This window comes from Anopheles stephensi, chromosome 3, assembly GCF_013141755.1.
Source record: "Anopheles stephensi strain Indian chromosome 3, UCI_ANSTEP_V1.0, whole genome shotgun sequence".
Taxonomy (NCBI): domain Eukaryota; kingdom Metazoa; phylum Arthropoda; class Insecta; order Diptera; family Culicidae; genus Anopheles; species Anopheles stephensi.
Window position 1 is genome coordinate 46,643,386 of NC_050203.1, and position 27,750 is coordinate 46,671,135.

At 47.3% G+C, this 27,750-nt stretch overlaps 5 protein-coding genes across 8 annotated transcripts; 2 read left to right on the forward strand and 3 right to left on the reverse strand.

Annotated features, from left to right (window-relative positions):
* The first annotated feature begins 19 nt into the window (after positions 1–19).
* Positions 20–7,141, forward strand: LOC118511181 (cytokine receptor). The gene is made up of 9 exons (XM_036053933.1): positions 20–683; positions 1,622–1,703; positions 1,785–1,939; positions 2,013–2,935; positions 3,419–4,167; positions 4,297–5,477; positions 5,558–5,773; positions 5,853–5,991; positions 6,078–7,141. The coding sequence occupies exons 2-9, from the start codon at positions 1,634–1,636 to the stop codon at positions 6,125–6,127; spliced, it is 3,483 nt and encodes a 1,160-aa protein (XP_035909826.1). The 5' UTR covers positions 20–683; positions 1,622–1,633; the 3' UTR covers positions 6,128–7,141.
* Positions 7,142–7,287: 146 nt separating this feature from the next.
* Positions 7,288–11,612, reverse strand: LOC118511185 (atherin-like). Of its 2 annotated transcripts, XM_036053947.1 has the most exons (5): positions 11,138–11,612; positions 10,238–11,041; positions 9,061–10,154; positions 8,770–8,981; positions 7,288–8,687 (listed from the first exon to the last, which is right to left on the reverse strand). In XM_036053947.1, exons 1-3 carry the CDS (start codon positions 11,216–11,218, stop codon positions 9,999–10,001), a joined length of 1,041 nt encoding a protein of 346 aa, XP_035909840.1. In that variant the 5' UTR covers positions 11,219–11,612; the 3' UTR covers positions 7,288–8,687; positions 8,770–8,981; positions 9,061–9,998. The 2 variants fall into 2 exon arrangements, with proteins under 2 accessions (XP_035909840.1, XP_035909841.1); XM_036053948.1 differs by lacking the exons at positions 10,238–11,041; positions 11,138–11,612 and having other exon boundaries at positions 9,061–9,998.
* A 539-nt stretch (positions 11,613–12,151) lies between these two features.
* LOC118511188 (ubiquitin carboxyl-terminal hydrolase 35) lies at positions 12,152–14,985 on the reverse strand. Its single transcript, XM_036053955.1, has 4 exons — positions 14,159–14,985; positions 13,934–14,074; positions 13,702–13,859; positions 12,152–13,623 (listed from the first exon to the last, which is right to left on the reverse strand). Exons 1-4 carry the CDS (start codon positions 14,705–14,707, stop codon positions 12,333–12,335), a joined length of 2,139 nt encoding a protein of 712 aa, XP_035909848.1. The 5' UTR covers positions 14,708–14,985; the 3' UTR covers positions 12,152–12,332.
* A 259-nt stretch (positions 14,986–15,244) lies between these two features.
* Positions 15,245–23,455, forward strand: LOC118511189 (polypeptide N-acetylgalactosaminyltransferase 2-like). 3 transcript variants are annotated; one of them, XM_036053956.1, is made up of 3 exons: positions 15,245–15,540; positions 15,605–16,445; positions 20,831–23,455. In XM_036053956.1, exon 3 carries the CDS (start codon positions 21,115–21,117, stop codon positions 22,975–22,977), a length of 1,863 nt encoding a protein of 620 aa, XP_035909849.1. In that variant the 5' UTR covers positions 15,245–15,540; positions 15,605–16,445; positions 20,831–21,114; the 3' UTR covers positions 22,978–23,455. The 3 variants fall into 3 exon arrangements, with proteins under 3 accessions (XP_035909849.1, XP_035909850.1, XP_035909851.1); XM_036053957.1 differs by lacking the exon at positions 15,605–16,445; XM_036053958.1 differs by lacking the exons at positions 15,245–15,540; positions 15,605–16,445 and adding an exon at positions 17,017–17,179.
* Positions 23,456–24,521: 1,066 nt separating this feature from the next.
* On the reverse strand, positions 24,522–27,707 carry LOC118511190 (probable cytochrome P450 303a1). Its single transcript, XM_036053960.1, has 4 exons — positions 27,486–27,707; positions 25,263–26,381; positions 25,069–25,186; positions 24,522–24,992 (listed from the first exon to the last, which is right to left on the reverse strand). The coding sequence occupies exons 2-4, from the start codon at positions 26,324–26,326 to the stop codon at positions 24,675–24,677; spliced, it is 1,500 nt and encodes a 499-aa protein (XP_035909853.1). The 5' UTR covers positions 26,327–26,381; positions 27,486–27,707; the 3' UTR covers positions 24,522–24,674.
* Between the last annotated feature and the right edge of the window lie 43 nt (positions 27,708–27,750).

Consider the following 27,750-nt stretch of genomic DNA (forward strand, 5'->3'; position numbering starts at 1 on the left):
GACGTGAGTTTGACAGTAGAGTAAAGAGCGTCGATGCAGTCGGTTCGTTTCGTTCGCCGTGGAAAGAAACAGATCAGCATAGTGGAGTGTTTTCGAAGTACTCTTCGGACTTCTAGGAACGGACCAGCCTACTGCAGAAAGGCGTTTCCAGAACAAAAATGATTGTGCGTTCAGCTAGTCCGGGGCGAAAGTGTACCGCATCTACTGGACAACGCTGACCCCGGCCGCTGATAGCTCGTTGATAATCGTGCATTGCGCGGTGCTGTGATTGCAATTCGTAATAGACAAAGATTGGCTCTTCTTCGTACACTTGTTGCGTACTGTGCAGTGCATTGAAAACCCGTGCGGATCAGAAAACGTGTAAAAAGTGCAGTGGTCCAATATTTCATACCATATCGTGTTAAAAAGTGCGGTGGCTAACGTGTAGCGTGGAGAAAAAAGAAAAGCAGATTCTAGGAAGAGACGAAATCCTCCAACTTTGAACTACAGTTCCCCGAAGCGACGTAAAACTGTTTCTCGGAAATTGACAGCAGTCACACGGGCGATAGCACGCACACACGCACACACACGATTCGGCGTGCGTTCGTCGGGCGTGTTTTGGATGTGTTGGGCATAAGCAAAGACGCTTTGCGGTGCGAAGCGTGGAACAAAACATAATACAGAAAGGTGTTACACTACTACAGGTAAGCAGGTGAAAACACAGCTTGACGTACAACGCACCAGCCAAACAGGCGCACACACCAACAAAGGCAAATGCACATGCGTAAAAATAGAATGCAGAGGGTGTCTCCGCTGTTGGTTGTGTGGGCAGAGTGCATATAGTACCGTGGTGTGTGTGTGTTTTCTGGTGGCCGGGATGATTTTGTTTTGATTTCGAAGAAAACATCTCTGTACAGAATCAACATGCACGGTTGCTTTTTCTTGATATTCTTTAGCGTCACGAATCGTTGTTTTCGGTCTCCTCTTTCATCTGCATGGTCCCTTTCTTGCCTTGTGTGTCCTATTTCCGCGTGAGCCCTTTCGGGACAATTTTGCTTACAGATGTTCAGCAGATGATTTTTTTTCTGTGGTTCTAGCCGTAGGGGTTTGAAGTATCTGCCAGATGCGTGGTTAAAAATATTTTTTGTGATATTTTGTAAATTCCATCATATTATTTTCTCCATATCTTCTCCATCGCGTAAAAATTAACGTAAATAAGTGAAACTCTTTGAAGCGAAATACCCTAGTTTTTGACAGAATTGCATATAATAACATGTTGACCTCCATGTCGACTCCACAAACAGCTGAAAAAGGCTCTGTTATCATAAATGAACAACCGATATACCACCGTTGGATATTAAAATGGTTGGAAAAATGCCCAAGCACGACGAACAGTCTCCCCCTCCCCTGAGCTATAGGTTCTACTATAGAGAATGTGTGCAATTCAACATCGCTGTCGAAGAAATCAGCGACACAATCCGAACTTTGTTTGATGTCCTCTTAATTCCTTTTAGTTTAAATTCGCCAATGGCCAATGGTCATTCTTAGGTCTCTGAGAACCGTGTTGATCATCGCCATTGAGATGTGAATTTGAGAATGCTCAAATATTTAAAAGTAAAAAAATTCTAATATCCTTTCACAGAATACAGTCACCATGAATCGGGCCGGTGTTGTTACATTAATCTGTTGGATATGTAGTTTGAGTCAAGCTGCGGCGATAGGATGTAAGTTTCGTTGTTACACAAAGAATGGATTACCACCGAAAAGGAAAATAGCTCTGACACGTTTCTTTTGCTGTTTTCTAGGGATTTACCCATACGAAGCTTTCTATCGAGAGGTGAACGAATCTTTCTCTTTGAAATGTACGCTGGATATGCGTTCTTCAGATACGCGCGGGCTAAACAGCAGCAATCTAATGTTTTACCGCGGCGATGAGCCAGTTCCGCGCGAACAAGTGAAGGTAAAGGACGGTATAAAGACCCACGCTGCCAAGTAGCCAAAAATGTTTGACGTTATCTCTACCATTGCTCTAGATACTGAACGCTTCGACGATTGAATTTACGGTGGATCGAGCAGTGCCACAGACGAACTATGCTTACACATGCAAAGTCAACGATACGAAGGGTGTGGGGATGCGCAGCGTCTACATCGGTCACAAGCCGCGAGAGGTCAAGGACTTCAAGTGCCGCGCCCCGCTCTGGGAAAAGCATATGGAGTGCACCTTCACTCCGGATCCGAATACGATTGGGACAGAATACACCTTGATGTTTCACTTTTTCCCACTGATACAAAAGTATTCCTGCACACTGGAGAACGTTCACAACTCGAATCAGAAAAGGTGCATTATTGACGGCAATTCGGGGTACCGGAATCTCAACGAGTATTACTATTTTGTACTGACCGCAAACAATACGTTTGGCACGCTGAGCCAAAAATTCAAAATCAACCAATTCGATGTGGTGATTGCTCATGCCCCTCTCGAATGTACGATTGAAAACATTACGTCGGACAGCGCGGTTCTGAAATGGAAAAAGTGGTACCGATACGACATTTTCACGTTTCGATCATTCATATGCGAAATCAAGCTGCTGTCCATCTTCGACAACAACGTATGGCGCACGGTAAGCATCGATGGGTTGAAGCTGAACCAGCGGAACTACACATTGCCCCTGCGGCATCTGCCCTACGCTGCGGCAGCGTACGACGTACGCATCCGAATGCGCGTCAACTCGACCGAGCAAGGTGAGGATATGTGGTCAAATCATACCAGCTGCCTGTTTGAAACGCTGCCCCGCAAACCGGATATGCCGCCGGATGTGGCGGTCGGTGGCTTTGAGAATTCCAACGAACATCATCTGTTCGTTTACTGGCGTGAGTTGGACAACTGGCAACACAATGCACGCAGCGGGTTCTACTACACGATCACGATGCGGATCGGGCACGATGGCAGAATCATGTAAGTATTGTTTAAGACTGCTGAATTATTTCATTCGACATATTAGCTGTTCTATATTTCTGTTTGTGAATTTTTAATCCGACAAGTTCATTCGACTTGTTCTTTTTTGGTATTCTCGAGAGCCCTTGGTATGTCAGCCCGTTCTGGCAGCATTCATTTAGTTTTTTTTTTGCTCCTTATTAGTAGTCAATCCTGCGTGTGTGGGCTTCGCACGATCAATGAAAGAACGATACGGAATCCTTTTTTTAACAACAAGTTTTTTTTTATCACTAGATCGGGTTTGTCTATTCTAAAAATTATCAACAAATCAATGAAAAATATATTCCAAACTTTCTCGATCTTTCCATCGATCGTGCTTCCATCGATAAATTCTGAAAATTATCGCATGAGCTTGAGCTTGAACGGTGCTGATCTTTCACACCTCTGGTCACGATAAATTGAATGCAGCATACTAACATTTTCCTTTTCTTTTTGTTTTCAAAGTGAACACCTGAACGCAACTACGGGCATGATTGACCGACATCGCGTGGCGGACATGGATTACACGTTCACGATACGCAGTGCCAATGCAGAGGGCAGTTCGGAACGTAGCAGCACAGTGTTTGTTCCCAGCCGACAGAACCGACTAGCAAAACCCATCATCGACAAGCTGCTGTCCGATTCGGGCAAATTTACACTGTCCTGGAAGCCGCCCTCCAGCATCCGTTCGGCCATCTCCAGCTACACGGTGTTCTGGTGCAATACAACTAGCAACTCGCCGAACGATTGCAATGGGTCGATCAATTTTACAAGCGTAGCGCCGGACCAAACCACGTTCGTGCTGAACGATGCTGGTTCAACGCTCAACTTTGCTGTAGCGGCCAATTCGGGCCGTCTGTCATCGGGGATGGTATGGGCCGCATGCACGGCGACGCACAAAACAGACATCGGAAAGCTGAAAACTATTTGGATCGCCGAAATGCTTTCGTCGTACATTACCTTGAAATGGAAAACCGAGTGCGGCGATGTGGCACACACCGGGTACATCATCTACTATTGTCCGATTTCGAGCCCTCGAACGCTAGGCTGCAAGGAACCGGAGCTGACGATAAATGTGACGGACAAGAATCAACATAACTGCCGGCTGGAAAATCTTAAACCGTACGTGACGTACAAAATTGAAATCGCCATGTACTCCGAGACGCACATTGGACCACGCAGCGAACCGTTGGTAAATACGACAAGGGAAGCAGGTACGACGAATGTTTATTCTCGCATAAATGTGTCATTTTTCCTTTTTCCGTAACTTTCAATGTCTACCCTTTATAATAATTCGTAAACCAATAATAATGGTATCGTCGCTTTCTTTTGCTTTTATGTAGCTCCATCACCACCACGAAATTTGGTCGTTCGTAAAATAACGAACAACAGCATATCCTTGCACTGGGCGCCTCCGGAACATATCAATGGAGGTAAGATGAGCTACGAAATCAACTACAACGGCCATCCCTTGAAGTACAACGTGGAGGAACCGGAGGCTGAGGAGAATCAGACGCTCGAGAATTTGGATGCATTTACCGAGTACAACATTACGGTACGTGCACTGACTATCGGGTTTTCAAACGCCAGCCAACCTGTGCGCGTTCGCACCCTGGTCGGAAATCCGCAAACGATCGCCCAACCGAGCACCAACAGTTCGAACAATTCGAAGCTTACCATAACTTGGAATCCACCCGCAAAACCGTCCGGCTGTGTAGAGTTTTACGAGCTGCGAGTGAAAGCCAAGCAGACCGTCACGTACCAGCAGCGTAGGACGGAGTGTCAGCTGCGTGAAGCCATTTGCCAGAACCGGGATAGTTCCAAGTACGAATTTCTCGTCCGTGCAGTAAACGTGGACATTGGCGGACCGGATGAGGCTTCGTTTGAGGAACTATCGTGTCCGGATCGCTGGACCGAGTTGAACCGCATGTGGTCCGATCTGAAGCGCTATGTAGCGCACGCCGAATGTGGAACGTACGAAGCGATAGCGGAACGTTCGTCGGATTATTCGTGGCTTGATTCACCACCACCGAACGTACGGTTGCATTACGGGCCATGGTCCGAACCGTTGGCACACTGGTGTTCGATGGAGAACAAGAACGCGGTACAACCGTTCATGCTGATAGGCGTCATAATGATGTGTTCGCTGTTGGTGCTGGGCTATTCGTACATCCGAGTGAAGCATGTACTGCAGGTGAAGGTGATCATTCCGGACGGTCTGAATGACATAACGGGGTCGGGCAAACCTGGATTCAATGCCGTGATTGGACCAACCGGCATCATCTTTACCGAACATCATCGTGTCGATCCCATGCTAACGGGTGGCTCCACCAAGGAGGCGAGCTACACTAAGGAACAGAACCAGTGTCTCTTGCCGTCTTCTTCGTCGTCGGGTGGTAGCATAGCGGACCTTAGCGGCCATGACCAGCGCTCGTCGGCGGATTATTGCAGTAACAGTGGGTGCTGCGAGGACGACAGTACTAGCTTTTATGACCAGGAAGCAGAACGTCAGGATCTCCATGGAGTAAGTGTGAACGTTGTTTTTCAAGCGTGCGGTACGTACTCTCTACTAATACACTGCTGTGTTACTCTTGTCAAATGCAGTACAGCGACGAAACTACGGAATCGATAGAAAATAGTCAGGCACACGATAGGCACCTGGGCAGCACTGGCAGCAGTAGATCAAATGACATCGTAGAACCATCGTTTGGACGTATGAACCAGGGCAATAATACAAGCTCACCGATACAGCAAAACCGACCATCGGCGATGCCGCTCACCGTCACCTCTGGATATGTCCCGGCACCAGTGGTAGTCAGTGTAAGTCCTTGCTGCAAATGTGGCTCCCCTACCCTAAGGCAACCCATTAAATCGTCCTGTTTAATTCCACCCCTTGCAGAACATCAAACAACCGATCAATTCAAATGGATATTTGCAAATAGGAGCTCTGACGACGAATGGAGGAAGCATGATGGCGCCGATGGACACGATGCAAAAAGCTATCAATGCTAAGATGGCGGCAGCAGCTCCAATATCAGGTAACGCACGTGATAAAATAATAGGGCGCTGTACGTTATAACCCACATCCTGACCGCGTTCCCGTTTACTCATTCCATTCTCGCAGGGTACGTGACACACAAGCAGCTCTCAGATTATGGACAACATTTAAAATAAATCATCCTGCAATGAGTGACCGATCGAGGGAAGATCATCCTTAGGCTAATGGTAGTGTTATATGATGCCCACAGCAGGGAAAATGGAATGAATGGTAAACTTTCTGTGACAAACCAAGGTGTTAATCTCCCTCCCTATCCTCTGGAGACCAGAGCCAGTGTTGTTATCCCGACATGGTCCTACACATGATCCTGAACTGAACACACACACACACACACACACACACACACACACACACACACACTCACTCACTCACCACACAAGCGCTTACTCTTACCCGCACTGACACGAAAGCAGAAACTGAGAAATAATATCAAAGGTGTTAAATTGTCCAGTACACTATGTCATACACCGAGATGATAGGTGCGTTGGAAAACGATAGTATGTATCCATTTTATCTACCGTATCTCCAATTTGTCCACGTTTTTTTAATGTATAAAATCTTGTTACAAGAATAACTGCTCTATCAGTGAAACGTAGTATCTGATCAACGAATAGGGTGGGTGCGGGCCGAGACTGAGAGGATTAATGTCCGACTTGGTCCCTGTTTTTCCTTTGCTCAATGTGTGGACTGATGATGATGCTGATGTGAATATGTGAAGAAAGGAATCCTATTCGTACCTGTTGTATGTGTTCTATTGGACAGCAACCCAAGATAGCCGACCGAGCTTAGTTTAGCGTTTATTAACTAAACATCCCTCCGCACACCGGACTTGACACAGGCGCGCGGTGGTGGTAATGCGGTGCGCGCGCAATCTGTTCCGTATCCCAGATATATTATATACGTATATGTGTGTAATTGTGTACATGTTAAATGATGATACGATGTTACTCACGTTCACGTTTTCATGGCCTCCGACCCTTTCGTATGGTATCTCACGTCGTTCATCAACCCCTCTCCTGGCTCGTTCACAACACACACACAAACAGATCTTTTAGTTTAGATTTTAGCCCCGTTATTGTAAACAATTATAAAGTGTAAGAAAAATAAAATACCATCCAAGGGACACGATACTTACCGATCACACGAGACTAACTGCTGGTACTCTCTGCGTGCGTGCTGCTTGTTGGTAAGTAGTGACGATTTGCTGTTAATTTCGTAAGTCAGGCATGTGGACGTGTCGGACGGAAGGAATGCAGACAGAGCAACACGTTCCGGATGAAGTTTTCTACGTTCGCTTTATTTTTCCATTTCTTCCTGTATTGTTGAAACATTGGGCTGCCATACCTTTCTTTTCGTTCGGGCTATTAAATATTGTTTTATAAAATAAAGCGCACTGCAGCTAAAATTGTTCCACATCGAAAGTGAGTAGGGGGGGGGGGGGGGGGGGGGGTGACAGGGAAATACTAATTTGGTGTCTAATCAATTCAGTTTTCGTGTGTGTTTGTGTCTGTAGTACACCTGTGTACTAAATGTCTTATCAATGTCCTACGCAATGGCGCGCATTAAGAGAGTGCTCGTTTTTTGCTTTTGCTTTTGTAACAACGTTTTTGTGGGTGAAATACATTTGACAGAGATAGAGTAGAGTGTGCTTTTGAACATTATATATATATATACTTTAACTCCTAAAATACATACGCAGGAAATAACATTTGAGTGGTACATTCTCTAGGCTTTGGGACGCTCGCACCGGCCAAGAACCAACCAGCCCATCCACCCATCCGATTGGTCTACACCATGGTAGGAAAAAGGATAAAACAGTAGAAATAAACTCTTTGATTTTGTTCCACCAGGTAAAGGCTTTGTTTGTAAATTTGGCTTTAATGTTTCGCGTTTTGGTTGCCTTGTCCTTATTGTGGCTAGCGTATAGCGTCGGCTCTCCCTCTTTTCCCTCCCCTCGGTTAGGCTCTGCTTGACGATAAAACGCATATAAATGTACATATAATATCGTGTAACAATGACGGGCTCTCACGTCCCGTAGTAATACCACAAAGAAAGATCCTGGCGGTTGCTGCTGCTGCTATGCAGGTTTACTGCTACATCGGTTTGGGGGAGGATTTGAGCTCACCGAATAAATCCCATTTTGGTTTGAGTATATAAATGTATGTATAGCATTTAAAAAGTGTTTGGTATTTAAGGTTTCGTTTGATTTAATCATTCCCGCCTTGGGGTTTATAATAACTACTGTCTTCCTCTTTGCTAGCTTGCGTTTTAAATGGTGTGTCCTTATACTTATGTCATTATTTAAGTGCTTCCCTAGAGAGGCAATCTTTTTAATTAGTTTGGTCCATTAGTGGTGGTGGTAGAGAATTGCTATGTGTTTCCGGTTGCGGTTGTTTTCCGTGTGCATCTCATCCTCGGCTTAAGAAAAGCTGGTGGTCATTTTGTTACCGGTTGTTACATCATGCGGTGCGGTTCACATATCGAGGATTTGTTTGTGGGCGATGGGTCATGATTGGTATGAGATTTCTCACGCCTGTATGTAGCGTTGCCGACGTTTCTGGCATTTTTCGTACGCCAGGTAAATTAATGCTAGCGTGATGAGTATCGCGATCGTAACTGCCATCCCGATGCTGATCCATATGATTTCCTCGTTTATTCCACCGTGGTACGATCGTCCTGAAGCGTGAACAATTATACCGCTAGTAAGGGTCCATCCATCAAGGTAGCCTTGACAAAATTGCCATGAAAACGGTCTTACCCCCTGTCCGGTAGTTCGACGAGTACCCGATGTTTCCCGTGCCAGCCACTCTCCCGACGGCCATTTTGATTGTTTACTTTTTGGGACAAGACTTTTGGGCTGCAGCGCAAAGGGGACACACGCACTTTCCTTTCCAGGGGCACGCACTTGATGGTTGGGGTTGGATAGCACCGCGGAGATGGTGGTTGACGGCAAATGATTCCCCCGATGGCCTACGATGTAAGGACAGCGAAACGAGCAATTAATTACGACAAACCACAGGAAACCCACCGAGACAGAGACAGCACAAACCAAGAGGGAACGACGTTCAGTTCTGGCGTTCTTTCATTGCACTACTATTGCGTTGGTTTGGCACGTTTCTTGCCATGCTTAATGCAATTCCTGCGGGACGTATTATTTCGGCACCAACGGGGCAATCACTCGGCCTACTAGGTTAAGTATGAGCGATGATGCGACGCTTGCAGCCAAATAAGCTACAACAACAGTCCCTGTGTAGTGGCAAACTTTCACACCGACGGATTATGCACAGGCTGCTTTTCGGGATGTTTTATCTGTTACGGTAGTTTGATAGCAAAAATAGAAGAGCGGTACCTGCGCAGAATCTTACGCCTGGAGATAATGTGTGTATGTTGTAAAGCTATTAACCTCCCACCCCGCCAAAATCGAAGAGAAGCATGATCTCGAGAGATGAGAATGGTTCCAGAGAGCCTGCCTGATTGTAATTTTAATATGGCACAAGAGGGGGGAATGCGGGTGCTCGTAACGACCGAATGCAATGTCGAGATTGGCAATAGCAAATCCGGTTATATGATTTTAAGTGTCCGCCAGATTCAAATTGTCATTTGTTAAAGTATTTGCCAATAAAAACTATCCTTGTGTACATATTGCCACTATTTGCTGGTAAGCGAGCAAAGCTGGCCGAAAAAAGCTTGCCATTCGAAGCACGCGTAAATAATTCAATCCATTTGAAAAGATGTTCTTCCACTGATTTCTTCTGTTGACCAGTAGGGTATATTATCTTTTCTATTTATTGTATCCTTAACTGTATTGGCTATAACTTAAAGTAAACATCTCACTCGCCCACTCGCACGATCTTTAAACAATCTCATAGTAATGTAAGTGACAAACCCATCTACCGCACATATGCGTTCCCACCCACGGATTGATGATACTGAATGCGAGACATACGGCCAACATATGCATCGTTATCATGCATTGGCTGTTGTTATTTATATCCAAGTTAATCGAACATCCACTATATCTCGGTCTCCGTTTTGCAGCGCCACGATACGCTGGTACAACTCCATGGCTGGGCCCAATTTAAGACCGAATCTCGATAGTACGTCGCCCTTCCGCATTAACAGTAACGATGCGCCATCAATTTCCTGCAAACAGGGAACGTGTGTTTTGGTATAGTAACGCTGCAACACATTGATTGGCGTTGTAATATGAATGCTAGATGGCTTACCTGTTCGTGAAATAAATCTCCCCACGATTTGCAGTGCCGACTGAAAAATCTACACACATCATCGCAGGACCAGTACCGTACATCTTTGACCGATTCCTCTCCCTCGTCATCGTGGTGGCGGCTGTCGGTTCTTTTAATTGCTGCAGTTTTTTTTGATTTCATCTGCGCACCGTCACTGTCCTCGTGCGGGTTGCGGTCATACAATGTTTGGTCCACCGTTACATCGCTCACCTTCCCATGGCCACCGAGCTCCGTTTCGCTGAATCCGGCGAAATCATGCTGTTGCTTATTGTCTTCTTCTTCCTCCTCCTCCTCCTCCTCCTCTTCCTCTTCCGCCTCATCGTTCGCTTCATCTGCTCCGGTTGCTTCCTCTTCGGGCGTTCGATCCCTGCTCGATTTGGACCGCATTTTTGACTGCCCTTGATTGCTGCTGTCCGCAGACCCCGCTTTGCCAACCGCTTTAGGAGCGATACATCCAGCACATGTCCACGGTGTCATGGGTGATTTTCGTGGCATCCGTCCAGGCCCGCTGCGTCCGCATTTTTGACAGACACGGCACGATATCGTCGTTGCCGTTGTACCGCGTTGGCTGCTGCCCGCTGGCGGTGCAGTTGCGGCCGACGAATGATTACTGTGGCTTGAACCTTCGCTGGAAGACGATGATAACGGTGTTGCTGCTGTCCGGGCTGGCGGTGGTTCTGCTTTGGGTGTCCCCGTCCCCGTTGCCGTTGACTCGTTCTCGCCGCGACGGTTGCGTTTTCGTGGCACATGATGGTCGGAGGGGTCGAACACAATTTTCGCTTTCTATTTGTTTTGAATAAAATAAAATTCCGCACGTTGCAATCAAAACGGTGCAAAACAACGAAGCAAAAATGTGTATGTTTGTTGTGACCATATTACCTTCGTGCGCGATCCAACACGGGCTGTTATGCGATCACTGCTGCTATCGTGATCCATAGCAACCTGTGATGCTTTGCCCATAGCAACCTCTCCTTACGGTGTCCGCCTGCCAGTACTTTATAGGGCCTCTTCACGCTTGCACTTGATCAAATCAAATCGTTGCAGACCCGTACAGCAACGTGCTGCTGCCAACCCCCGGTCACGTTTGCCACTAGAGCTGCACTAGTCCGTAGTAGGGCACCGAAACGTAACACACCTGTAAGAAGCTGCAAACGGCAACGAGAACCTCTGATATGCACTTTTTGTTTTGTCCGAAGCGTGATGTGCTGCTTGACGGTGATGTGAATTTACTGTTCCATAGCAACGCAAGCAAGCAGCCACAGCAATGTTTTCCCTAGCGATTGACGATGTTTCCTCAAGAATATTCCAATTTCAAAATGAGTCTGATTTGACAGCTTGCCCACAGGGGTCAATAATTGTTGCTTCTGTTTATATGCGACGGCGGCCATAGGGACTGACAGCTTCGAAGCGAGAGTAAAATGTCGTCGTCGGCCGATGTAATCCTGGGATTTTAAATTTACACCAAAGGTCCCGCATCGAGACGATCGCAACAAAGGAATATTAATTTTATATACAAAACAAAGTGAGTTGATCATACGCCCATAGAAGGCCGATTGGCATCATCGCTCTTCGGATGGGACAACAAATCGACGATCAATTACCACAATACTTTCCAATGCAAAGGTTAAGAGTTTTTTTTTTACCTGCAAGATTGGCATAAAACACTTCCAGTACTTTGCCCAATGCCGAATTGTAATACTCCACGGCTCGCAACGTACTCTGATGAATCTCGCTTAACAACTGGGGCATCTGTGGGCTGCGGACAAAACCGTTACTGGCCGATGGTCCTTCGCCTAACTAAACAGCCCTCTTGGCGGTTTCCAATGAATGATACTACCTTATTGCCTATCTGATAGTTCGGAAAGAAAACACAAAACAACGACACACGTTAAAACCAGTTTTAGTTCCTTTATAATTAGTAACAACTGAACGGTGGTGAGCCATCCCATGTCTCACGTCAGCCTGCCAGCCATGATCGTGTCAAAAATAGGAAATAATGGAAGGTGTGTAAGAGCATGGGCCACATGGACGTCGGGCATACGTCCAAATAAAACGCACAGCAACGGAACGGATTTTAGAAGATAAAGTTATTCGACGACTGCAACCATTTGCTACCGCACGAGCTTGGCGGTGGATCGTCGTAATCATCCGACTGGCGGCGATTGCCTCCACTGCCACCGAACGACAACAGTGGCATTTTGGAGGCTTTCTTATCACGCTGTTCCTGCACCTCCCGGTGATACAGGAGATTGTCATCGCGCACAAACTCCTGCAGCCGAGTGGGCAGCTCGTTTAGTGCGGGAAACGTGTTTCCGTGCATTCCGCCACCGCCGCCGCCGCCTCCACCGTTCATTTCTCCGTACGCTGAACCGATCGTTTGGCCGGCACTGGTTGCGGTTGCTTGGGCTGTTTCCGGTGCGCCGTTCGTAACCAGCTGGTAGAACAGAATGTACGGCGTGTTGGGGCTCGGTATGTTTTGCAGCTCACTGGTTGTGCATTCCGTCACGTAGTTGTCGTTAAACTTGAACCACGTGCCCGTGCCATCTTGTGCGTAGGTGTAGTAGTGTCCCGAGTCCATGCTCGTGCCGTAGTGCACCACTACGGCATAGTTGCGATAGTGCAGCTGGCGGCAATGGCCCGCCGCGTCCGTCACGGTAAGCGAAATGTCCTCGTTGTGCAGTATCTTGTTCATGAGTTTCGCGCGCAAATTTCGTGTCTGATCGTACCGGAAGTGTTTGATGGTGAGAATGAGGTTTTGTGGCGGCGCCGTTACCGTAACGGAGCGCTCACAATCGCGCAGCTGCTGACAGCGATCACAAAAGTATTGATTCTCACCGACTAGCTTCTCGGAGGAGCAAAAATAATCGAGCAGCTTCTGGACCGAATGCGCACCATCGTCGCCCGCAGCCTGCGACAGTTCGGTGTCATCCGGAAACGACAGATCCAATGAACGGAACGCCTCGGTTGTGTGGTTCGAGCTGTTGCAAACGGCACACAAACAGCCGACCGACAGTTGACCCTCGAAGGTTTTCTGTACTAAAGTTTTGATAGTACCGGTGGAACCGCTGCCACCGCCGCCACCGCCGCCACCACCATTGGTGGCAGCCGGTAGCGATGGTGCATTGTGGGGCTGAGCTGCATGCAACAGTTTTTTCTCCTGCTCGTGCAATCGATCGAGCAGGTAGCTTAAAAATTCGGACGAATCCTGCTGGTAGCCTGGTGCGAACCCGGGTGGTCTAGTTGATGCAAGCACTGCCCGCGGAGTTAGTTCGGGTCGCCGTGAATGGATTAGCAGGGCAAGGAGCTGCTGCACTTCCGAGAAGGGTGGAGCATCGATCTGTTTCAGCAGAACTTCCGTACAAAATCTGGACCGGAATCAGAGCAGGGTTTGCAATTAGTTGTCGTTATAGGGGACTCGTAAGCGTGATGAAAGGGCCACTTACTGTTTAGTCATAGCTAGTGCCTGTACCACACTGTTCATGTAGCATGTGTTGCCCAAATTGACCAACCCTACGCGGGCATTCGACCGAATCAAGCTATTGTCAACGTCTGCAGTACTCTCATAACGATCATTACAGGTGTAGTTTAGACGAACGTTGTCCTGGAAACGCGCAAACAGTGTATTATTGACTGAATTGACGGTCGTTCCCTTTCCAAAATGCTTCCAAAGCTTACCGATTGCAAATCTCCGCACGATTCCAGGCAATTGATCACGGGACCCACTTGCTGTTGGTAATGCGGAAGCAGCATCACTTCTTTGCATTGTTTCAGTTTATCCTGCCGCACGTTCAAAATGCAATTTGTTCTGCCCTTAGCCTGCAATGCGAGTGGTGCAAAATGCAACAAAAGCAAAGATTAGTTGCATTGCATTGTTGCTGAAGAACATTCTCGGCCACTTACCATCAAACCTTCCACCATCTGTATGATCCAAATGTTTAGATTTGGCGCAAAATTTATCTTACACAGCCAGTCGATGAAAACGTTGAGAATCTTTCTGATATGTTCGTCGATCATGTTCTTGGACAGAATCCACGCAACACCCTGCTTCGGGTCCATCAGTGCCAGCATGATCGTGGCGAACGGCGACGGGAGCTTTTTCACCGACAGCGCATCGGCCGTGTACATCTTTTCGAGACAATCCTTCACCAGCTCGCGGAACGCTTTCCGTTCGATCAGCTGCTGGAACTGCTTGGTAATTATGTCCGCCAGCGATCGAAGGCTGCGAATTTCGTGCTTGGTAGTGGCATCGATCTGGTCCGCGACCAGCAGCACCACGATGCATTCGCATATCTTCTGGTATTCGGCCTCGGTGAAAAAGTTTGCATCGCCACTGTTGACACTTTGGAGCAGCAACTGCTCGAGCAGCATACGCAGGGCGGAAGCTGAATCACTGCCTCCATTCCCCGAACTGTGGAACGACGACTCGGTTGTGTTTTGGTTGATAGCCATCCGGAATGGTGGTGGTGTGCTGCTGTGCTGTTTTTTGCGGAACTACGCTGTTGAGGGATATCTGCAAAACCCGCAATCCGCTACAGTAGTTTGCCACCGAACAAAACCAATCAATTTTACTCTTCCCTGGGCCTTGACTTTCTTCTTTGTACGGGTATTAAAATCACTGTTGTGTGTACTCGGAAGAAAAGTAGCCTTTTTGTTTTTTTCTGCTCTCCCTACTTTGTCAAGCGAAAAATGCATCCAAAACGTCACACTGCTTTGACGTGATGTCCGAGTGTGCGTGGAAAAGGTTGGCTCGAGTGAGTTGGCTGACAACCATGTGAAGCTTCATATTAATCGGTTATCAAAAAATGTTGGACGCATCTGAATGTAATCTGCTGACTCTGCACAAAATAAGCAAACGATTTGGTAGAAGGAATCGTTATCGGTAGCTTGTTGAAACAGTTGTTCGCTCGGAGTTTCGAATTGAAAGCCTCTGTTGTGTTGCTGCTGTCAGATTCGCGATCGGTTCATTTGTTGACAAGCTGTTGGCTGCATGATCCAACCGCACCGCCCAGTGCATTGCTCTGCAACCGAAGTTTGTATACAATGCGCCTCGCAACATCACGCACAAGCGCGAGAAAAGTGAAAGTAATTTTTGGAGCAAAACAGAGTGCACGGATTCATTACCATGCTGTGCCCCGGATGTTGGCCGTCCGGTGCGGCAACGGCACACGACAATTGTGATGGAAAAATAGTCTGATATTATCGTTCCCGCCGCTGCCGCTGCTGCTATCGCTGCTTTGAATTCGTTACGTTCTCGAAGCCCGCGGTTTCAATGGAACAAAAAGGTTAGTTTAAATACACGTTTCGAGGGTGAATGTGACACATTTTAATTCGAAATGCACTTAACAGCCAGAGCAAAACAACGGCGCAGAATTACATACAGGCACCACAATGCTCGTGTAACGCACAATAAGGAGAGTGAGAGAATGGAGGTAGCAAGAGTGAATTCATGATATCGATTCTTCCGGACGCAAGCGTAGTAGGACGAAAATTCGGACGACCCACCGGTCCGACCAGTTGTAAAGTGTGCAGGAGGAATATTTAACATACTAAGCTTGGTGAGCGATAGATTGTAGCTGTAGAAAAGTCCGAACGTACGAGGCAATTCTGTCGCGAGCTGGCAACAACCAGTAACGTCGAAATAGTGCGCTTCATAGCGCTGCGGACACACACTGGGGATTGCTCCCGAAAGCGTAGCATTGAGGCAGATTTTTGGAGTGGAAAATGTGCGTGCATCGTTGAGGCGTACACAGGAAGACGACCACGGAAGCAGCACCCCTTTTTGCAAGCGCTCGTGGATAGAGTTGGCCAAGGGGAACTTTCCGTTGGAATCACGAAATTTGCTTAACGAACGATTAAGCATCAGTGCCGTCAGTCTTGAGTGTGCTCGTCGAAGGCAAGCAAAGGGACCTACTTATTATTATTATTGCACACTCCCCTTTCCCCGCCACTGGCGCTGGTACCCGAGTTCCACCTCTTCGACGTCTTTTCTCGCTGTGTCTCACATTCGCGGTCGCGTTTCGCTTTCGCGTATGTAGTGCGCGCGCGGTGTAGTGCATCCATTCCGCATCTATGCACAGCGGAGGACGTGCCAAGAGAGATGCGAATCATTGTGCATAGATTTACTACAACAAACACACACTCAGTGTTGCCCGTGTAACGGCGAGCGGCTGCAGCGGCGAAGAACCAGGTAAGCAAGCAGTATAGCAGTAGGTGCGAATAGTAGTGCGGCAGGAAAAGCTGTTTGCGTGCTGGGGGCGGTAATGCATCCGCGAAGAATCTTGAACGGGGAAAAGTATATATTTATTTATTTAGTTTTTCCCTCGGCCCGCGAGAGCCGCGCGAGCGGCGGTGAGAAAAAAGTGATTCACTTTGGTTTCATTTTTCCCCATTATACTTTGCGGTGTCTGTTCGCTTCCTCTTTGGTTCGCCCGGTCGTCCCCCTACCTGCCAGCAGGCGCCCCTCGAACCCGATCGTCTGCCGATTACGAAGTGGAACGTAAAACAATAGCCATCGATGATGTTGTTAGTGCGCCGAGATGCAATAGACACTTACCGCGCACGGCACATGCCACAAAAACCAATTGGATGTGACCATCGTGGTGCGGTTGTGCAGAGAACGGACGAACAAAACAGAGTGGGAATGTTCGCGAACGAGAGATAGAGAGAGAGAGAGAAGGAGAGGGAGGAAGGTAGCAAGCGCGGAATGAGATGAAGAGTGAAAGGGGGGATTACGCGAGAGATTCAATTCCGCATGCAGAAGATCCGAGCCGTTGTAGTATCGCAAACAGTAGACAACAGTGACGGTCAGGAACAACACAGCAGCAGCATCCCTCTGGTACACCACCATCAGCAGAGCGATCGCCTGAAGCAATGCCCATTTCGCACCCAATTCGATCACACTGCCATATAGAATAGTAAGAGGTGTGTATGTGTATGTGTGTGTGTGTGTGTGCACAAACAAGTTTTGTGCGCGAACTAGTTTTTCGCGTCTTTCAACTGGACCACCTGGGTCCTTCATCAGCTGATTCGTGTGTTGATCGTGTCGCGAGTATTCATTAACGTGGCCGGTGGAAAGTTTAACTCGTGCAAGGAAAGTGTGGGGAAGGGTTGAGAAGTGCCTGCAGGCAGCCGAGGATTTGGCCACAAAAAAGACAGATTTTGGAAAAGTGGAAAACTGAACTCGCCGCAATCTGCCCGTCCCGTAATCCCTCTGTAAAGGTATAGATCGCTTGTGCAGTGCTATCGATCGTGTGTCATTTAAATTAATTTATTGGCAGAAAACTAAAATCAGTTCTATTGGTGTTGCAGCGATGCTAAAGGTGCTATGATGCGATCTTATAATTAAGTACATTCAACAGATAGCCTGTTTTCGTGATTTTTTTTGTTCATTGAACTTGTGTCCTAGTGAGCCACAAGAACGGCCAGCGTCTCAAACAACGTATATTTTATGTACAGACAAAATGTTACAGTGGTATCAGTTGATTTGGCATAACTATGGTTAAAATAGTGGAGGAAGAAGCAGTAAATAGTGAGACACTTCTTGACGATCGGTTATAACTGGCTTAAAAACGTTTGCTAACAGCTTCCGGTCATCTAAGAGCGTTGTGTGACCGCAAAATGAAGCCGAAACTGATGAGGAAAATCGTGGCTATATTGCCTGGACTTAAAAATTTCATCAAAGCGTCAGACATAATTCATAGAATCGCTTAAAAATATCCTCAGTCCTTGTGGCAACTACTCAGAATGAGCGGTTTGCGGTGCTCAGAAAAACCTTTTTTTTTTTTACTCCGGGCTTGTCGTCGATGGAAGAGTCTCCAAAGTGACTTCTGGAGCTAGGCAAGAGGAAGTACTAAATGATCGTTGAAACCTAGAAAGAGCTGGAATATGGCGCACCTTTATTTAGCCGACAGTTAGCGCTAAGGTCCAAGCTAACAGTCGAAGGTTTAGCAGAAAAAAGGAGTGGCTTCGTTTCTTGCTAGAGTTGGAGCCAAATTTAATTCAATTAATTATCGGTAGTAGTTTTATTTTTGTAACAATCTGGTCTGTTTTTCCTTCCTGTTGTGCAATGAATTTTATGCAAATCTTATAGATCGTCATAATCTCAAACACCGATTGTAGCTTTCCGACCGTACACAATTTGAACCCAACCGATACGACGCCGACCGGTTACACAAACCGAGGGAAATTAACCAAACCATAGCACCACGGAATAGCTATCCCAAATTCTCACGATTATCCAACGATCTTCACTCGCGCCTGCCGTTGGGTAACAGCCGCTTGCCGTTCGACAATGTACTAAGATGCTCCAAAGAGTGGGCTTTTTGAACCGGTGAAAGGTTGCCGGAGGAATGGATGCTTGCAACTAACTGGCGCGCGAGCCTGTGTACTGTTTGCTAGAAATTGCAATTGAATTCACCGGGAAGATGGGTTTTTCTTCGGCTTCAAGTGCGTACCATTTGGCAAGAAATGAAAGGGTAATCGCAGTTGCTGTATGCGGTGCATCATGAGCCCGACCATGTATTAAATATGTTCCGTAAAGAAGTGAAAGTAGTATTGCAAGTAGCTTTATTCGGTTTTCTAGTTTCTGGAATGCATCGGATATTTTGTGAGCTGCAGGCTGTGATGCTGTGTATGTGTGACGATTGGAATTGAAGTGAATCTAACGTATAAAGGACGTTAGTGAAGGCTACCGTTAAGGTGCTACAAAATTTTACTAATTTATTTTTCTTTATAGCACTTTACTATGCAGAAGGCAAACTAGCAATACAAAAGTCCAAAGAAATCACCGAAGTAATAGACCACGTCTAAACCACCAGCGCATAATTAGGTTTCTCTTAGTTTTTTCGCCGCTGATCACACATGATCGCAGGCAGACATATGCGCATATGCTGCATGAATGCATTCTTTCCATGAAGAAGTTACCTTGCAGCCTCTCTACCTTTCTAATAACCAACCGGTGGCCGCTAGCGAGTATAGCTGCTTCCACCATATTGAGCTCGTTGATTGAGCAGCAAGGGCATGTAACGATCTGTTTCTCTACCGTACTACTGCAAACGGTAATGCTCTAGTAGTTGTGCAGGTAGTGCTTTTGTTCATAAACCGTTGATTGAAACTACATGATCCGAACTCATGCTCATGTACGGGAAAAGATTCGTGCAAGCATATTACTATTAGCTTTTCAATAAGAAACGCAAATAATTTAGTACGGAGAATCAGTTATCTACTGTGTCGGTTACGGTCCTGCGGTCACAATAGCAGGGAAAGGAAACAATTGCTTTTCACCATATTGAGCCTGATGATTGGGTATTTCGCCTAATTATCCCCTTAATGTCCGAAGATGCTCAAGGTTGCGGTATTGTCGACTGGCTCAGCTCTGGCTCAACTAAACGCTTTGAGAAACTTTGCTATATACCATTGAGAAACCCCAATAATGATTGTCTCTGTTGCACCATAGGGAACTTTTTCCGACAGACTATACTGTCCCAAAATATTAACTAGCATCACACCGTAATCGACCTCGTTGGGTGGAAATCCTGTATGAGCGCCGTACGATCAAATGAAGTTTGCTGGAAGGAAAACCTACGGCATGAACGTCAAAAATGTCTGTCTCTGTTTTGAAGATATATTTATTTATTTATTTATAATTCCATTATTACGGCATGACGCCGTATTGTCATATATTTATTTAATTTCTTAAATTTTTACATTGTTCAGCCTGAAATGTCACAATGCCACAAATTAAAATTTTTTAACAATTACAAACTCCTGCGACAAACTCTGATATTTCATGTTCTGTCTAACGCAGCAGGGTTTGACGCCCTTGACTCTTCTTAATTTTAAATTAAACTCTACTGTAGCTTACCGTTTGTGTAGTGCCTAAATAGTGTCATAAGTAATGGTTACAATATTGAAATGCAGCTTTTATTCGTACCGATTGTGTATTTTCAAGGGGAACAGCAGAAAACGATCGACAAATAATGTAAACTGCTAGCGAGTTAGCTGATTCTGCGGCTCAGAACGCCACCTCGCGGTTGATAGCAGAACTGTTATGCAAATGCGTCGAATCGTTTGCTTAGCATTTGAGGAGGTATAGTCCTCTATGTAATTTTTATAGAGTGATACATCTTTATGATTATGAATTCAGGCAATGTTCGTAGTCGTGTGATAAAAATTGAATCTATTAGTGTACTGAATCTCTGTAGTTTTGAATGCTGCAGACGTGTTCGAACGCATTCACCACGGTTGTGTGCTGTTCTCTGCCAAACGTTTATCTTGCCGCTTCCGGCTTATCGATTGCTTATTGGACCGTGTTATACGCTAAATAGATTTCGTAACGCGTGATCGTTAACAGTGAATGAACAGTTGAAGCGAATGATGCGCAAGAAAAGGGTGGAATAAAAACTATACGTTCGATCGATCACGATCATGATGATGGATCATATCTAAACCAGCGATCGTACAAGCAATCGTTCGGCAATTGGCAAAGTGTTTCTTAGCTCTTTAACGCCCAATTGTACACATATTATCATGTTCCATTGTATTGATAAACATTTAACTGTTCTCTCTTTTCAGTGATTGAAATAGTCATCCAATCCTGAAAGGAACGACAAATGTATCAACTGTCTCTCAACTCTGGCTAAGCCAATTGTGACGAGACGATGCACCGCATAAGTATTATCAGCGAAAAATGCCATTAAGATTGGCTTCAGCTACCACAGTACCGAGTCGCATAAAACCGGACAAGAGCAACAACAATAGGCCGCTAAACTGCAACATTATTGGATGAAATCCTTGTGGCAATCGATGCATTCGATTGTTCTGCATTCGACACAGCTGAACCATACCACGCTAACGCTATGAGACGAAATGTGAAGGTGTTTGGTATTATTTCCATAACCTGGATCGTGGTGGTCATCTACTACTTTCAAGGTGACTACTACCATAATGACGGGAATCGCGCACTGCGGTTGCGCAGCAGCAGCAAGGTAAAGCAGCACTCCGTCTCAGACCAGTACATTGGAGGCGGTGGTGGCGCCGCACGCGAGGCTCTGACGCACCGCGACAATGAACACCAGAGTTCGCTAAAGAATGCAGAGGATAGTAATTCCGCGTTCGTCGGCAGTAGTAGTAGCAGTACCAGCAGTAGCAACGGTCACAACCTGCACAGTAGCAATAGCAATAGCAATAGTATATTTAGTTACAATTCGCCACCCATGACATGGGACTATTTCGATGAGGCCAGCTACATTCAGAAGGGCGGTCTGCAGCGCGGAGAAGATCCGTACCTAAGGAATCGCTTCAATCAGCAGGCGAGCGATGGTTTGAAGAGCAACCGAGAACTGCCGGACACGCGCAATGCGATGTGTCGTCGTTCGACCTGGACGGAGCCGGCTAGCATCGCCCATCTGCCTGCTACCAGTGTGATCATCACGTTTCATAACGAGGCCCGCAGCACACTGCTGCGGACGGTGGTAAGCGTGCTAAACCGCTCGCCGGAACGATTGATCCACGAGATTATCCTGGTGGATGACTACTCCGACTTTCCGGAGGATGGGCAAGAGTTGGCCAAAATTCAGAAGGTGCGGCTGATAAGGAATAGCAAACGTGAGGGGTTGGTACGATCACGGGTAACGGGTGCTGCAGCCGCCACGGCAAAGGTACTTACATTCCTTGACAGTCACTGCGAGTGTAACGTGAACTGGCTCGAACCGTTGCTGGCCCGGGTAGCCGAGGATCCAACACGCGTCGTGTGTCCAGTGATTGACGTGATCAGCATGGATACTTTCCAGTACATAGGTGCGTCGGCGGATCTTCGCGGAGGGTTCGACTGGAACCTGGTGTTTAAGTGGGAATATCTGAGCAATGCCGAACGAAAGGCGCGGCAGCGCGATCCCACGGCCCCCATCCGAACGCCCATGATTGCGGGAGGCCTGTTCGTGATTGATAAAGCGTACTTCGAGCGGCTCGGCACCTACGATACGCAGATGGACATCTGGGGCGGAGAAAATCTCGAAATCAGTTTCCGAGTGTGGCAGTGTGGCGGATCGCTGGAAATAATCCCCTGCAGCCGGGTCGGGCACGTGTTCCGCAAGCGCCATCCGTACACGTTCCCCGGCGGTGGGAGTGGAAATATTTTCGCCAAAAACACGCGCCGCGCCGCCGAAGTGTGGATGGATGAGTACAAGAAGTATTACTATGCGGCCGTCCCGTTGGCTACGAACATTCCTTTCGGTGACATCGACGATCGGTTGCAGCTGCGCCGGGAGCTGCAGTGCAAACCGTTCCGGTGGTATCTGGAGCACGTTTATCCACAGCTGGGCATACCGGAGCGACGGAACAACGGTAGCCTAAGGCAGGGTGTATACTGTCTGGACAGTTTGGGCAACGTGGCCGGTGCGGTCGTGGGGCTGTACACGTGTCACGGAAATGGCGGTAACCAGAACTGGGTGCTCAATAGGAAGGGGGAGCTAAAGCATCATGATCTCTGCCTGACGCTGGTTAAATTTACGATCAGCGCACGGTACAACAGCGTGCTGATGAAGTACTGTGACGATTCGGAGAACCAGCAGTGGCACCTGAAGGATGGCGGGCTGATACAGCACCGCAAGATCAACGTTTGTCTCGATTCGCGGCACATGAAGGAACGGGGCATCACGGCCGAACGGTGCAATTCCGCGCTCGAGTCGCAACACTGGAAGGTTGTGACGGAGGCACAGTAAGCTTTAGCTTGGCCGGTGGGTAAGGTTTGCTTACACGCGGAACCCGACTTGTTGTGGTTTGCCGACGCTGATAGTCAGTGAAGATGTGTTCCGTGTTCTTTGTTGTTATATACATACATTCTATTCAACAACTCCTGATATGCAGATATTAGATAGTACGAAAGCGCGTAGCATTGTGACACTATATAGAGTTTAAGGCGTATCGGCGAGCCGTGAATCGATCCAACTTTTGCATCAACGTAGATTCACGCAATTGCAAAGCACACCCACACACCCACACAGACAACCTTCCTTCCCTTACACCCACACACATACACCAATACAAATAATGTAAGTTAAGAAGAAAGCAAACGATATTCTCGCTGTAACGACGCAAATGCAACCTTTTTATTGTATTTCCAGATAGTTTTTTGTTACAAAACAAGGATAAAAGTAAAGAGCATTCAGGAATAGTTTTGTCCTGTATGGAACACGTTAATCGCTGCGAATGGTTCTACTTATTGTTTTCTGGTTTAACGGTGCAAGGAAGGCATGTGAAAGAAACTAAGGAGTATTTTAGGTTAAGCAGATAGTGTTGTACTTTGATCTTATCTTTTAGGCCGAGAAGCGATTGAAAACAATTGCTCTTGTGGAAAAAATAGTTGACGAATATGTTACACTGTGTTTGAAGACAACAGTTTTAATCATGCGGCAAATTGTGGAGAAGATAGCGGAGCAGCAGCAACACTCCTACCATCTTTTCATTGATTTTAAAGTCGCATGCAACAGCCCCCTAACGTCCGGATAACAGTATACGACGCAGTGAGCGATTTTGGAATCTCGGCTAAGCTCTAAAGCCTGGGCTTGTAGGAATGACAATTGTATACATCACAAGTCAGAAGAGAGTGGATGAATAATTCGCTTTGCTCTCTCAAGGGACCTGAGTCATGGGTATATGCTTGCCTGTCTTTTCTTCAATCTGGCGCTAGAGAGTGCCATCCGATGCTCGGAGGCAGAAACTTTGGGGAAACCATTTTCTAACAGCCTAGCACCGATAGCAAGATGACCGTTGAGTTATGGGTAGGGTGGAGGTTGCCAAACGGTCATACTACATTCTGAGAAGTCTTCTCCACTCAAAATCCACCTGTCAAGACAGATAGAACATCTGCATAGAACATTTATAGTCCCAGTACTCATCTACGCCTGTGAGACATGGACTCTGTCCAAAACTGACGGAACACTGTTAGCTGCGTTCGAGAGGAAGAAGTCCAGAAGAATTGTTGCTCTCGTATGTGTGGAAGGACAATGGAGGAGTCGTTACGATGGCGCGCTCTCCGCACTGCATCTAACCATCGTGCAGCGAATTAGACTCACCATGCTCGTCATGTCATAATTATTTTTGGGCCATCCACATGCCCAAGGGAGTCGAAAAAATTAGAGCATTTATTTTGAGGACAGTCGGTTTCTGGAATTTGCGGGTATACCCTGCGTGACCAGTTCAGGTTGGTTTCGGATGTGAACCCACTGTACCAAACAGAACCATTCGTAATGCAGCATTACTTGGTAACAAATCTTTATATGACCATTTATGAAACGAAGTTTTATGATCGTCCTGCTTTCGTCGAATGAATGAGCCATACTCGCCGTAACGCAACTAGTGGTCTTTGAATGGAACGATTCGAAAATATCGACACGATATTTTGTCTTTTGCGATTCGTCTAACGCGGACGAATGGCAACATGATACTTCCGCACACTGGGCGTCGCCCCATCAACCGGAATGTCCGACGGAATGGGGGCTCCTTCGGGCAGCAAGAGATCGAACGACTGCAGCGTGGTGGTCAGAAAGAGAAACAGATTGCCTCTCGCCATCAGCTCGCCCATGCATCGGTGTTTGCCGACCCCGAACGGATGGTACTGGGCCGGAATGTGTATCTTTCCATCCTTCAGGAAACGTGCAGGGTTGAATTCGGTCGGCTTTTCCCACAGGTTCTCGTCCAGCATCATTCCACGGAACATGCCAACGAGCATAGTGTCCTGCGTGGAGTGGTTAGAGGTAAGTAGGTTATACACCCGAGATCGTGATCGTGAGAGCAATGTAGCGGAGGCTCACCTTGGGAATGTTGTACCCACAGAGCGTGGTATCCTTGAGTGCTCGATGCGGAATACCGAACGTATTCGACATGAACAACCGAAGTCCTTCGAGCGTCGTAGCTTCGCAGTACGGCATGCTGTAAGGGCGGTGAGGTGAGATACAGTGTGACTATGTGTGATCAGCATGCCATCTCCGCTCTATACTATACTTGCCTAGCGCGATCCTCTAACGTCGGCAGCCGATTGCGGCCTATGACATCGTCAATTTCGTCCTGTATCCGGCGCATCACCTGCGGGTTGCGCACAATGTACAGGAAGGAAAAGTCGAGCGTTTTGGTGGTCGTCTCCGAACCGGCAATGAACATGTCCAGACAGACGGCCAACAGCTGCTCGCGCGAGAAGCTGTCGGACGGCGCGTTATTGTTCTGCAGCGTGCGCAGGTACACGTCCATCAGATCGCGCGGTTCATCGTCCGGGTTGAAGTTTTGCTGATGACGCTCCACCTCGGCACCGATAAACTTATGCATGCATTCATGAATCTCGACAAACTGCTGGTAGCCGGACAGCCGTGGGGCCACGAACCGCAGGTAAGGGAAATGGCTGAATAGCGCACCCATCATGTCAATGTTTGTGAACAGCTCGTGCAGCAACGATTGCAAGTACCGTAGATCACTGTTGTCCTTGCTGTACCGAACGCCAGCCATCATGAGCCACAGTGTGTTCAGCACGTACACGGAAAAGGCGCCCTGCATCTGTACCGTGGCCGTGCCGTTTCCCTGTGCCACCAAATCCTCAAAGTCCTTCCGTATCTGGGCGGCTTCATTCTGTATAATCTCCGTCATGCCTTTCCGGGCGAATCCAAACTCTTTCAGATGGCGCACGATGAAACGACGCTGTTCCTGCCAGAACTGTTCGTCCGTGAGCAAAACCCCACGCCGAAGGCCCCAGGTGCGCGTCTCGTAGAACAGTCCCGTGGGCCGACCGTCAAAGTCTTCGTTGTTCATCATCTCCTTGAGCGACTCGGCATTGACCGCCATCACGGCCTTATCTTTGCCTATCTTGAACCCAATCACCCCGCGATGCTCGGGATAGTCCTTAGCGATGTGCTCGACCGCCTTGCACAGCATGCCCGTTTTGTTGCGTGCATTCATGATCGCGAGAGCGCTGCCCACGATCGGGTACCATTTGGGGCCGGGTGGAAAATTGGCCGGTTTTAAGTTGTCCAGATGAAGCCATAACAGCAACAGCACCACGCAACACGCCACAAAGTACCACATGGCCAGGCTGTGCGGTGAGGGAGTGCGTCCCAGTCGGTTACAGCGGTGGTGATAGCTGATATCGGGGGGTAAAAGAACGAATGTACATTACTTGACCGTGCATTAGGCAAACGCCCGGGGTGAAACATGAAATGGTAGCTTTAAAAGCCCAGAAGCTGCTAGAATTTAAGAGTTCGCAACCTAACTGACGAGCCGACGACGACGATGGTTCTGCATTCTGCATTGCGCACCAATGAAGCAATCACAAATGGGCGCATTTGTTTGTGTTTGATCCAATGCAATGGGTGCACATAAAACATCGCACACTGCCACTGCAACTGCAACTGCGCCAAGGCAAACGCAACAACCCAACAGCGCCTCATCACATTTCATAGAAAGAATCGGGCGCAAGTGCTTTCGAACCGGCTGGCAAACTGCATGCCGGCTTCACCACGCATGGTAGGACACACCGTTGGAAGCCAAATGCAGCCAGTTACATAATCATGCACTTGCACATTTGGCCAAACACACACACACATTACTTTTACTCGGTGCTTAAAACCCTGATGCAGATTATGCAAGTTGATGATGGGCTTAAGCTTAAAGAGAAGTTGTGGAAGATCGCCGCAGTGGTCGGTGGAGATTGTTTCACGAAGGTATGGAAAGCAAATAGAGCAACTATCTTTCATTTTTGTTTCAATCTTCAAACGTAGTTCGAACAAAAAAAAAGGACACATTCTAACGATCGAGTAATACACCATGGCCGAGAAAAAAAAGTGATACACTGCGCAAAGGGAACATAGGCTGCAACATAAGTGCCAGCAAATGCTTAGCCCGTAGTTGCGTCACTTTTGCAAGCCTTTTATGTAATGCAGAGATGCTGCAGAAACGGGTTCTCGGTGGGCCAACCAACCCGCTCGCCTGGATGCAACGGTGCACACTATCAACATGGTGCGGGTCCGCACGAGCTATTGACACGAGGAAACCATCGGTGGATATACCGATTTTTATAAAGCTATAGATGGATTTTTTTTTTGCAAATAAAGCATTTTAAACCCTGATCTATATGATGATCGATTCCAGAGTCCTCCATAACTGATCGCACTTTTGCCGGGACGCGCAGAACTAAACTGAAATAATTTAAATCTTCCTACAATAAACCGAGTCACTTCACACTTACAGGATACACTCCAAAAAAAGAAACCGCGCCAGAATAGTTGGGGCCTTTCCCGCGAAACTATATATCCTTTGCTTGGAACTCTGCCACCCAGTCCAATTACATCAAATTCAAATACAAAGTGCAACACGCACAGACCACTCAGAAGCGCACATCACACCAGGACCAGAATGTGTCCTGCTAGTGGACAGTGAGACAAGGGTGTTGTTATACGCGCCACAACGATTCGTAACTCGCTACTAATGCGTCGCCGGTGTGCACCTCGTGT

Excerpts from the sequence above, each read along its gene's own strand:
- LOC118511190 (XM_036053960.1), bottom strand. The coding sequence starts at position 26,326 with ATGTGGTACTTTGTGGCGTGTTGCGTGGTGCTGTTGCTGTTATGGCTT. Across the intron at positions 25,187-25,262 it reads ACGTTAGAGGATCGCGCTAG|CATGCCGTACTGCGAAGCTA; the intron begins GCAAGTATAGTA and ends CCGCCCTTACAG. Across the intron at positions 24,993-25,068 it reads GTGGGTACAACATTCCCAAG|GACACTATGCTCGTTGGCAT; the intron begins GTGAGCCTCCGC and ends CACTCCACGCAG.
- LOC118511185 (XM_036053947.1), bottom strand. The coding sequence starts at position 11,218 with ATGGGCAAAGCATCACAGGTTGCTATGGATCACGATAGCAGCAGTGAT. Across the intron at positions 11,042-11,137 it reads GTGTTGGATCGCGCACGAAG|AAAGCGAAAATTGTGTTCGA; the intron begins GTAATATGGTCA and ends CAAAACAAATAG. Across the intron at positions 10,155-10,237 it reads GAGATTTATTTCACGAACAG|GAAATTGATGGCGCATCGTT; the intron begins GTAAGCCATCTA and ends CCCTGTTTGCAG.
- LOC118511181 (XM_036053933.1), top strand. The coding sequence starts at position 1,634 with ATGAATCGGGCCGGTGTTGTTACATTAATCTGTTGGATATGTAGTTTG. Across the intron at positions 1,940-2,012 it reads TTCCGCGCGAACAAGTGAAG|ATACTGAACGCTTCGACGAT; the intron begins GTAAAGGACGGT and ends CCATTGCTCTAG. Across the intron at positions 5,992-6,077 it reads GGCAGCAGCTCCAATATCAG|GGTACGTGACACACAAGCAG; the intron begins GTAACGCACGTG and ends CCATTCTCGCAG.
- LOC118511189 (XM_036053956.1), top strand. The coding sequence starts at position 21,115 with ATGAGACGAAATGTGAAGGTGTTTGGTATTATTTCCATAACCTGGATC.
- LOC118511188 (XM_036053955.1), bottom strand. The coding sequence starts at position 14,707 with ATGGCTATCAACCAAAACACAACCGAGTCGTCGTTCCACAGTTCGGGG. Across the intron at positions 14,075-14,158 it reads AGATGGTGGAAGGTTTGATG|GCTAAGGGCAGAACAAATTG; the intron begins GTAAGTGGCCGA and ends CTCGCATTGCAG. Across the intron at positions 13,860-13,933 it reads CGTGCGGAGATTTGCAATCG|GACAACGTTCGTCTAAACTA; the intron begins GTAAGCTTTGGA and ends GCGCGTTTCCAG.